We start from the raw sequence: 12,026 nt of genomic DNA on the forward strand, positions 1-12,026 counted from the left end.
AAATAGAATTTCAAACAATTTTAGTGCCATATCTTTAAATTTTGCTTTAAATATCCACTCTATATTTAAAATAATTTCTAAATAAATTCAACAGTTTTCACTCTGACCACTAAAAGTAATAATAGTCTGATACTTCTGATTCTATAGAATATTTATTTGCAGCAGTCACCTCATTATCAGCATAAACAGGATAGCAATGATAGATATAATCCTGTTCCCATGTGGCTACTGTAAAGCAAATATCTAAATGCTGTTAACAGTGGCAAGATGGCAGGCCCCATAAATATGAACAGAATATAGAATGAAAATCAGAAAGTAAAGCAGTTAAAAAAAGGTTATATGTTACCATCTGGTGTAAACTAGTAAAAAATAGAAGAGGAGACCGCTCAAAGTATACATTAAAAATGAGAATAACAAAATGTATAAATTATATTTACTGAGCCAAATGTATAGCTGTAAGTTTCCAAATGATTTATGTAATGTTGCCATGGAGACATTGTATAGATTTACATCACCATCCATATTAATATCTAATGTACATACAATACTTGTCTTAAATAGCAGCAAATACAGTATATGTGCACAGGAATAGACATTGATAAATCCACATTAGTCTCACGCTTAAAGTTATATCAGAGCATCGAGGAAAACAAATCCATTGTTTGTTTCATTGTACATTAAAGGGCTTTGTACTACTTTCATCTGGTACACTGACATTTCAACAAACTTTGCATAAATTAACAATGCAGGTGATTGTAAGAAACTATAAAAATAAGAAACTTTATATTGTATCTTTTCAGAGAGATTTCCCTCATTCTTCTGTTATCACAATGTTTCCCTGCTTTCTCCCCTTGCTAAAACAACTTCCACTGTGAAAATTCCTGATCTATCCATCTAGACATGGGCTGCAGGTCACACGATTCAGATGACTTCTCGTTATAGAAGTCAATGGAAAGGGAAAGGGGGAGGATTGAGGTGGGGATTGAGGTGGAAAAGCAGAAGAAACAAAGGTTAAGATCCTATGACATCCGAGTGTTCTGTGATGCATTTATGTCTACGGGAGCTTCTGATTCATTTTGTTGCAATAACACAGATGATTATAGTGCAGGTCCTAGTTCGCTCCATATCAATCGAATCAAAATGCCCTAGATGTGAATGCATTACAGAATGCACTTAGATGTCTTTTATGACTCCTAGTGTCATCCGAGTGCATTCTGCTGCAAATTCTGCCCCACATGGGATGCACACTCGACTGTGTGCTTGGGGTCTTAGACTCATGCTTGAAATCAATAGAAGGCTTCTATCACAACCAAAGCAGTTTATTTAGAGATGAGTGAACGGCATTCGATCGAATTGGTATTCGATCAAATATAAGGCTGTTTGACATATTCGATTCCAATCAAATAACACGCAGCAAACACAGTAAAAATTCGTATCCCCTTTCACCTTCCCTGGCGCATTTTTTGCACCAATAACTGTGCAAAGGAGGTGGGACAGGAACTATGACAACGTAGGCAATGAAAAAAAAATGGAAAAACCCATTGGCTGCCTAAAACATGTGACCTCTGGTACATAAGAATAGTGTCGGCCATCTTCGTCTCATTTTCGTTTTGGAGTGATAGTTAGAGCTTGCTCTCAGTGTGAGAAACATAGAGTGAACCTGCCAATTATGCAGCAGGGGACGTGGGCGAGGACGTGGATATCCAGCTGGGTATCCAGTCCACAGTCCAGGTACTGGAGAGGGGCTGCCAGCACCCAATTCACTCATCATCATCATCATCATCCTCCTCTTCCTCCAACCCCAGCTCCTTCACCCTAATGTAATTGTTAAAAAAACTTTAATTTTTTTTTATTTTAATTAATTTTTCATGCATACCCCCCAAGGGCCTGCAAAGCAATTTTTTTAGGGCTCCAGCCCAAGGGCCTGTAAATTAATTATTTAGGACTCCCCCAAGGGGGTTGAAAATTAATGTTTTAGGGCTCACCACCAAGGGCCTGAAATCTAATTTTTTAGGGGACACCCAAAGGGCCAAAATATAAAACACTGCTGCTACAAGGTTCTAGTCACCCCAAGGGCCAAAAAATAAAACAATGCTGGTGCATAGCTCAACTCACCTGAAGGTCAAAAAACACTGCTGTTTAAAGGCTCTACTCACTCCAAGGGCCAAAAACACTGCTGGTGCAAGGCTCAACTAACCCCAAGTGCCAAAAACACTGCTGGTGCAAGGCTCAACTAACATGAAGGGCCCAAAACACTGCTGGTGCAAAGCTCAACTAACCCCAAGGGCCAAAAACACTGCTGGTGCAAAGCTCTACTCACTCCAAGGGCCAAAAACACTGCTGGTGCAAGGCTCTACTCACTCCAAGGGCCAAAAACACTGCTGGTGCAAGGCTCAACTAACCCCAAGTTCCAAAAACACTGCTGGTGCAAGGCTCAACTAACATGAAGGGCCCAAAACACTGCTGGTGCAAGGCTCAACTAACCCCAAGGGCCAAAAACACTGCTGGTGCAAGGCTCTACTCACTCCAAGGGCCAAAAACACTGCTGGTGCAATGTCCAAAATGTTATCAATTTCCCAATCACAATCAAGGTCAATGTCTGGGTCCTCAGTCCAATCCACTGCATCAATCCCACACAATGAGAGTGATGGTTCTGGAACCACTGTTTTAGAGGCTAACAATTTTAAAGGGGCTAACACTCTGCTGGTGCAAGGCTCAACTCACCCAAAGGGCAAAAAACTCTGCTGGTGCAAGGTGGAACTAAGTTAAAGGGACTAAATCTCTGCTGGTAAAAGGCTGAAGTCACCTCAAGGGCCTCAATCTCTGTCGGTAGCTCAGCTTAAGGGCCTCTAACTTAATTTGGAAAGGCTCAAGTTAAGGGCCAGAAAAGTGAATTTTTGAAGGTCTTACCACATCTCACTCACACACACACACACATACACACAATAACAGTTAAGGGTGTGTACTGTTGGATTTCCCATTGCCTATTCCATCTGTGGTTGTCATGGGCAACGTGATTTAAAAGGGTGCTTGGTAATGTTTCTTTAGCTTAAAATTTGGGTTTCTGTCCATCCTATTGGGGAGGAAAGAAGGTTTTAAGGTATTTTTCCACTTTCATAGTGTTTTTTTGAGTGTGGAAAGTATGTAGTTGATAGGCTGTGATGGTGGGGTAAAACTGTGACTTGGGCGTGTTAGATACCTGCAGACATGCTTCCCCTGCTGTCCCAGTTGCATTCCAGAGGTGTTGTCATCATTTGCTGAGGTGTCATAGTGGACTTGGTGACCCTCCTGAGTCGAATTTGGGTTTCCCCTGAAACAAACAGTTTTTCCCCATAGACTATAATGGGGTTCGATATTCGTTCGAATAGTCGAATATTGAGGGGCTATTCAAAACAAATATCCAATGTTTTACTGTTCGCTCATCTCTACACTTTATACACATCAGTACAGGCCACTTCTCTGTAAATGTCCCACATACTCTTGGAGCTGTTTCTGAGTAAGAGGGAGACAGTCATACAGCAGATTCTCCCCTACCTATAGTCTGCCATGTATGCAGTAAGTGTCCACCCACCAGGATATAAAGTTACTAATGTAAGTAATAAAATAACCACATATAGTACTTCTCATGTACACACACAAAACAACTTATTCTTTAATAAAATAATGAACACTTCCGACTTTCAAAGGACAGAAAGAGGGACAAAATGTATGACGCGCCATGCATGTCATGGCAAATTTAGTTCTACACATTTTTATATTTGAAAAGGAGAGTAAAGGTCCGCAGCTCTTGCTCGTAATAAAAAAGTATATTTTATTCCATTATTTTAAAATTTGGCAAAGAACACCATGACAAAAAAGTAAGAAAGAAAGAAAGTACAAAAAGTAAAAATAAAAACGTTAAATATCACATCTCTGGCTTGGCTGACGCGTTTCAAAATCGCAAGGGTTTCTTAATCATAGCCTGATGGTTGCCATTTTTATATTGATTCCGCCCATTCTCAGTTATTTTTCTTTGTGCCCCCACACAAAATAATGCTCCTACAGTCACCTTAACTTTATATGTTCCCCTCCAATTTTCCCACAGTCTGAAGTCCCTCTCCTCGTGCCCCAGGCAAATAGAGTGGAACATTAAACTGGGGTCAACTAGAGGCAGACATGTCCCCCTCCAGCTAACCCCACAGTTTAATGTCCTCCTCCACTTGTTCTTAGTTTAATGTCACTCTCCATCTGCCCCCTATTTAACATCCACTCCTCCATTTGACCACAGATTAAAGTCCCCCTTTTATCTGTCCCCAGTTTAATGTTCCCCTTCATTTGCCCCAGTTTAAAATCCCCCTTGATCTACCCCCATTTTAATTGCCTCCTTTAACTGCCACCAGCTTAATGTCCTCCCTTTTTCTGACATCAATTTAATGCCCCCCTTCAGCTGCCCCAGTTTAAATGCTTCTTCATCTGCCAGCAGTTTAATGTCCTCCTCCATCTGTCTCCAGTTTATTGTCCCCCTTCATCTGCCATCTATTTAATGTCCCCCCTCCATTTGCTACCAGCTTAATGCCCCTCTTCATCTGTCACCAATTTAATATTCACCTTTATCTACCACCAGCTTAATGCCCCCTTTATCTGCCCTCATTTTAATTTCCCCTTCATCTGTCACCTGTTTAATGTTCCCCTCCATCTGTCCCCAGTTTAATGCCCCCCCTTCATCTGCCACCAATTTAATGTGCCCTTCATCTGCCACCTATTTAATGTCCTCCCTCCATTTGCCACCAGCTTAAAGACTGCCTCCATCTTCCACTAATTTAATGCCCCCATCTGCCACCAATTAAATTTCCCCCCCTTCATCTGCCACTAATTTAATGTCCTCCTCCATCTGCCCCAGTTTAATGTCCCCCTTTACCTGTCACCAGCTTAATTGCCCTGTTCATCTGCTACCAGTTTAATGTCCCCCCAAAGTTTAACATAATAAAGCACTGAAACTCACTTCTCCTCACTCTTTTGCTGCTCTGTTTCTTCTCCTGGACTGATCATGGAGCTGCAGGCGCAATATGAGTGACATAATCACATTGCACTTACAGCTCCGAGGCCGGAACATAGGGAGGGGTCCAGTGGTGAAGCAAGAGCTCTGTGTGGATGGCTCCTGCTTTACCATTATAGTCAACTCATCTGTGTTCTCTTTGGAAGCGAATGAGTTAAATCCGGGACATATCTCCTGCTGACTGGGACAGCGGGACAGGACGTGGAGTCTGGAACTGTCCCACAGAATTCGGGATGTTTGGGAGGTATGTATTTGTAGTTGAGACAGACATTTTGTGCACTAAATCAACAACCTGCAGATTTCCAAAAGCTTGTCATATATAACTAAAAATGTTAGTAACTCTCTGCCTTTCACAATCCACACCACCCAAGAAAAGTAAGACTAAGCCACCTGGAGATGGTACCTCCTTTCCTCAGAACCCCATGGAAGGTGTCCCTTCTATATGTGTTCTATTTCCTGAGCTGTTCCCGTGAGGAGAAATATATTGGGAAACGTTAGCTTGACTACGATCTTTTACACTGTATTTGTGCCATTTTCTGGCATAGATAGGTCCTTGAATGAGATGCAACATCCAGCTATGATTTCATGTGACATTTGTGAGAGAAAATCTTCTTAAATTATAAATTGGTTTTCTTCAACAACTCCTTTTTTTCTGCTGCTGAGAGGATGTAATAGTTCCCAATAACTCCCAAGAATTGTTTTACTCAGCTCTTAATTTCCTGCTTTAAAATCCACAATGGGAACCATCAAGTCAAGTCTCAGCGATTTCTTACTAATTTACACTTGATTAAATATGTAAAGGTATTAGATGGCACCGTGCCCTCTCCCTGGCAGAGCATCGGAGACAATGAGGATGTGCACCTGCTTCCTTCTAATTAGAAATCTCAACAACAACTACAACTTACACGTTATCAAAATTTTACTCATCTTCATATACAGCTACAATAAAACACATTAAAGGGGGACTCCCATCTGGTATAATCCATAGGATAAATATTCTGATAGATGTGAGTCCCTCAGGGCTATTCTCAGAACTAGAAGTGAATGGAGACAGTAGTGCATGCACAGCCCCCTCTTCAATTTTCACTCACAGCAGCCACACATTGGGGGTCGCTATTTTCAATATAGGAACACCCCTTTCACTCTTTGTTGTTGGATCTTAGCACCCCCTCCAAAACAAATTTTTAGTTATGATACAATTTCTGGCTTGATGTAAACTTGTAACAGTTGTCAAGAACCTTAGTAGATGTTATACTTTTAGTCAGGTGTTACTTGAGCTTTGGAAAATGGGGGGGAAGTACTATCACTGGCAAAGTACATCTAGTGCTTCATACAATATTGTAATAGATAATTCCAACATTAAAAACCTAACAAACACTATGACTGTTGTCATGAGTACCAATTAAAGGGGCTCTATCAGCAAAATCATGCTGATAGAGCCCCACATATGCGTGCATAGCCTTTAAAAAGGCTATTCCAGCACCGGTAAAGTTATATTAAACTACCCCCCAGTTTTAAAATAATAACCTAAAAAAAGAATGTGATGTACTTACCGAACGTGCACCCTGGGCGGGCATTCAGGGTGTGTCTTCATCTTCTTCCCCGCCTCTTCTTCCTCCGATGTCCTCCGGTCCCGTCTATCTCCAGCGCTCGCGAACGGACAGTGATAGCCGGGGCGCATGCGCAGTAGCCGTAGTAGAAGCCGCATGCTACTGCGCATGCGCCCAGGCCATTTTTTCATATTAGTGTCCGCGAGCGCTGGAAGAAGACGGGACCAGAGGACATCGGAGGAAGAAGAGGCGGGGAAGAAGATGAAGACACACCCTGAATGCCCGCCGAGCGTGCATGATCCGTAAGTAGAGCACATTCTTTTTTAGGTTATTTTTTTAAAACGGGGGGGTAGTTTAATATAACATTACCGATGCCTGAATAGCCTTTTTAAAGGTTATTCACGTATATGTGGGGCTCTAGCAGCATGATTTTGCTGATAGAGCCCCTTTAAAGATAATGCAAACCTAACAGTAAGAGACAAGATTGCATATGGTTACCATACATTGTGATGATATTCCTGATTATTAATATTATTATTATTATTATTATTATTATTATTATTAATGAGCAAGTAGTATTCCATTGAGTAGGTATTTGAACGAATATTACGGTATTCTAAATACTCATACTCATTCAAATACTATCGCTATTCGCAGTAAAGATTCGATTTAGAACCAGCGTTGATTTGCCGAATGCTATAGTATTCAGCAAATCAACGCTAGTTCTGCAGAAGGCTCGTCCTTGCTAGTCGGGAGAGCTGGCAGCTTGCTGTTACGTGAGAGCTGACTTTTTCTCATAGGAATGCATTGACCAGCGTTGATTGGCCGAATGCAATACAGTGTACAGCATTCGGCCAATCAACACTGATTCTGCCGGAGGCTCGTCTGTGAGGAGGCGGAGTCTAATATCGGACCACAATGGAGACTGCTGTGACTCTCCTTAGTCAAATAGTGATTTCCCCTGAAACAAGCATTTTTTCCCATAGACTATAATGGGATTTGATATTCGATCGAGTAGTCAAATATTGAGGCTCTACTCTAAACGAATATCGAATCTCAAATATTTCACTACTCGCTCATCTCTTATTATTATTATTATTATTATTATTATTATAATTATGAATAATAATAATAATAATGGATTTAACCTATGATGATGAAGTCAAAATACAAGAATTTTATCCAGGATGTATGGGAGAAAGTGATTTGGTTTTGGTATTTTTCTTGTCTATCCCTGGACTATTCCTATACTCTCGTACCAGCGGTCCAAGGTCATCAAATGTTTTGCAGGATTACAGATATGTTCACATGAAAAATTAGCATGTTCTAGTTCCCTCAAATTCATAGATAACACTGGTCAACAGCCAAAATGTTTCGGGCATCAAACCAGTTGTTCTTAACTAATTTTGGGGTGCTGAGATTGAAATTGATGCTAAAATTTTAAAATTGGCTTTACTTTTCATGATATAGACGTGCATTTTATATTTCTATTTATATTTGGTTAAGAAAGCCTACCACCTGTATTTTGGCTGCAAAATAGGCGACCAGGACAAGAGTTGGGCTCCACACATATGCTGTAATACATGTTCTTCAAATCTCAGACAGTGATTGAACCGGAAGAGACAGTCTATGCCGTTTGCAGTGCCAATGGTCTGGAGAGAGCCATCTGACCATATTGACAATTGCTACTTCTGCAAGGTGCCTCCAATTGGGAAAGGAATTTCAAAAAGAAAGAAGTGGACTTTACAGTATCCGAATATTCCATCTGCGATACGCCCAGTAGCTCATTCTGAAGAATTGCCAGTTCCAAATGCTCCAGAAACATTCTCGCTCGATTCCACTGACGAGGAAGAAGAAGGAGTTTGTCATGAACCATCTACCTCGTCAGATCCAGACTTTCCTGCATCACTCTCCACTGAACCGCACCTTATATCGCAAAGTGAACTTAACGATCTTGTTAGAGATCTAGACCTGCCCAAGAGTAAGGCCGAGCTCTTAGGTTCCAGACTTCAACAGTGAAATCTGTTGGCAGATGATGTTCGAATTTCTTTCTTTAGGAACCGTCAACAGTCTCTTGTCCAATTCTTCTTCATGGAGAGTGATCTTGTTGTATGCAATAACGTTTGTGGTTTAATGGATGCTCTCAAAATCAGCTATAACCCCGATGAGTGGAGGCTATTTATCGATTCATCAAAGCTAAGTCTTAAAGCTGTCTTACTTCACAATGGCAATGCACTACCATCAGTTCCAATTGGTTATGCTGTTCACATGAAGGAAACCTATAACAACATGAAAGAGCTCTTGAGATGCATAAACTATGATCAACATCTGTGGTGACTTGAAGGTGGTAGCGCTAGTGCTTGGTCTACAGGGAGGATACACCAAGTACTGCTGCTTCCTATGTGAGTGGGACAGTCGTGCAAGATCAGAACACTACAAGAAAAGAGACTGGCCACTCAGAAAGTCACTGCAGCCAGGGACTAAAAATGTTATGCATCCAGCACTTGTTCAAGCAGGAAAGATTCTGTTACCTCCTTTACATATCAAGCTTGGTCTTATGAAGAATTTTGTAAAGGCAATGGATAGAAATGAAGAGGCATTCAAATATCTCCTCTGTAAGTTTCCAAGGTTGAGTGAAGCGAAGATAAAAGCAAGAGTCTTTATTGGTCCTCAGATTCGTATGCTTCTTCAAGATGACGAGTTTTACCATTTGCTGCGTGGCAAAGAAAAGACTGCATGGGAAGCATTCAAGTTAGTCGTGACTAATTTCTTGGGAAACACCAAAGCAGATAATTATGAAGAGTTGGTTGAAAATCTCCTGAAGGCATATAAAAACCTGGGATGTAAAATGTCTTTAAAGATTCATTTCTTACACTCTCATCTAGACTTCTTTGCACCAAACTGTGGAGCGGTGAGCGATGAACATGGTGAACAATTTCATCAGGAAATTGCGACTATGGAAAAGAGATATCAGGGTAAATGGAACCCATCAATGCTTGCAGACCACTGCTGGACAATTATCAGAGACAATCCCATGTCTGAATACAAGAGACGTGTGTAAAGGAGCCGAATAGCAATTCAATAAGGATCTACGTTCGAAAGTTCAATAAACATACTTCATTTGTAAAAAATTCTTAGATATGACTATAAATTATAGTTGATTTTAGATAGAACTAAGTTTCCTAAGAATATATTTCCAAAATTTTAAAAACAGTAAATTTGCACCTCTGTTATTGCAGAAGTAATAAATATGTATCATATTCTATACAATTCACAAAACAGTAAAATGAGAACTCTTCGATATCATAGAAACTAGAGCCAATTGACAGTTTTCCTTGTGATATTTGAATTCAGCACATAAAAATCATTAGGGAATGACTCATTTCATTTCAGAAACAAACAACTTTTGAAAATTTGTTGACCAGTGTAATTGTACTTAATTAGCAAAATTCATCCAAAGACATTTTCCCCCTTTTCTTCAGGGTTCATCAGGGGCATCAATATGTAAAAAGCATAAAATCTAAAATGAGAGAACCAGTTTTAGATAAGTCAGGCATACTAATAGTGGGAGTGGAGGAGGGGGAATTACAAGCCAAAATCTAGGAAGAAGTATTGTTAGGAACAAAGATGAAGATTGACTAGTGTGTAGTGCACAATCCTTCTGTCCACAAATCTTGCTTCGCATATTCTGGATAAAGAGATTCCAATAAATTTTAGGGCTCCTGCAGGGAGATAATAAACCAGGGAGATAATAAACCAGTCTCCATTGCTGGCCTGTAGGCAGATTGGATAGCAACTGACAACAGTGGTGATGTGTGTATATGGACACTTCCCTGTTGCAGGCTTGAAATTATATCCTAGCACTGAGGACTGGACATCAGTGCTGGAAGGGGTAGGTGGGGGGAGGGGTTATAATGAGGCCCTGTAATTGCACTATAACAAAAACCGATAGAAACGGTGTAAAATGAGCTAAAGATTTGATCATATCTTTCCTAGTCAGACACTGAATTTTGGGATAAGATGCAAGCAGAATGGGAAGAAATGGCAAGACGGAACTGGATTTCTGACAATTCAAGCTCATCCAATATATCTGGAGCTTCTTCCAAAGAAACTGTAAGGACATTGTACAGAATTGAAGAGATTATAAACTTGCTTGTGTGTATTTGTTAGTCAATAGTATGACAATAACTCTTGATATTTGATGTACTAGCTCATTTGTGGTCAACCTGAGATTGTGTGGGGCCTCAAAGACATTGTCCCCTCCCGGGAAGGAGAAATTTAGGTCCTCTCTATCATCATTCTAATTACCTCTTTAAACATACCACTCCCATAAAAAACCTTAAAGAAAGACCAAGACATCTTAGTGGAATTAAATTGACCTAGTAGGCCGAATTATTTAACACCATATAAATAACACAGTAAAGATGTAAACACTGCACCGCCATAAAGAGGGCGGTATCAATAAATAGAAACCATTAAACAATTAAAATAAACCGTCAAGTCCCAAAGGACCTAACACAACAAGTGCAATAATCTATTCTGGAGTATTGGCTTTAACACTCCAGATGAGATCCTACAACCATCACATAGGCCTCTCACCCCCCCCCCCCAACTCACCAACAAGAACACCTAAACAAATTAAAGGGGTGCTAGTTCTAACTAGATTAACCCCAGACTCAACCCTTTTCTAGCTTTTAACTCTGTTCCCACCCCTAATTTTCCTGCTCAAACTCCTCATCAAATTAACCCCTTCAGTTCCTGATCCTCCCCCGTCATGTAGGCCTCATTTCCTTAATATGTAAGGCCTTTTCTGATCTTGAGGGCTGCACATCACATTTAACCAGGGCTGGATCGAGGAGTCGGCACTCACACATTAAGGTTAGACAGAAGACTTAGAAAAAATTGTCTGTTTCTGAGAGTATAAGTCACACGACAGTGTTCTTAAATTGTATTCGGTCCAGGGAAAATGTTCCAACTATTACTTGGATTTACTGGCCTGAACACATTTTGACTAAACTGAATTCAACATGCTAGTTCAGTTCAGCCGTGTTTGGGCCAGTAACACCAGCCACTACACAGACCATATTTCCTGGACTGAACACTGCAAAAACTAAACCTACTTTACACGTTTTGGACTACTTACAAGATATTAAAGATGCACTTTTCTAAGTGGAAACATTTTCCTGAGGATTACATTATAAATTTCTTCCAAAATAGCCGCTATAGTATGGTTCATTTGAAAATACTGAAAAGTTTGATGTGAATGATCCTTTGTTCACATCTGTGTTTGGTAATCCATTCAGGGAGTCCACATGGGGACCCCCTGAACAGACTACTGAACACATTTGCAAGCGGTGTGCAGTGAAAAGAAACGGATCCCCATAGACTATAATGGGGTCCATGTGCTTACCGAGAGATCCCCACACAAGTCATGCAGACAG

At 40.5% G+C, this 12,026-nt stretch overlaps 1 protein-coding gene across 3 annotated transcripts in view; it reads left to right on the plus strand.

Annotated features, from left to right (window-relative positions):
• Positions 1–12,026, plus strand: part of PEX5L (peroxisomal biogenesis factor 5 like) — a 231,033-nt gene that overhangs the window by 202,783 nt on the left and 16,224 nt on the right. For all 3 annotated transcript variants that reach the window (XM_075268640.1, XM_075268641.1, XM_075268642.1), the window contains one exon: positions 10,582–10,698. In XM_075268640.1, coding sequence (XP_075124741.1) covers positions 10,582–10,698 — 117 coding nt within the window. The remainder of the gene's footprint in view (positions 1–10,581; positions 10,699–12,026) is intronic.

This window comes from Leptodactylus fuscus, chromosome 3 (assembly GCF_031893055.1).
Source record: "Leptodactylus fuscus isolate aLepFus1 chromosome 3, aLepFus1.hap2, whole genome shotgun sequence".
In the NCBI taxonomy this organism is placed as follows: domain Eukaryota; kingdom Metazoa; phylum Chordata; class Amphibia; order Anura; family Leptodactylidae; genus Leptodactylus; species Leptodactylus fuscus.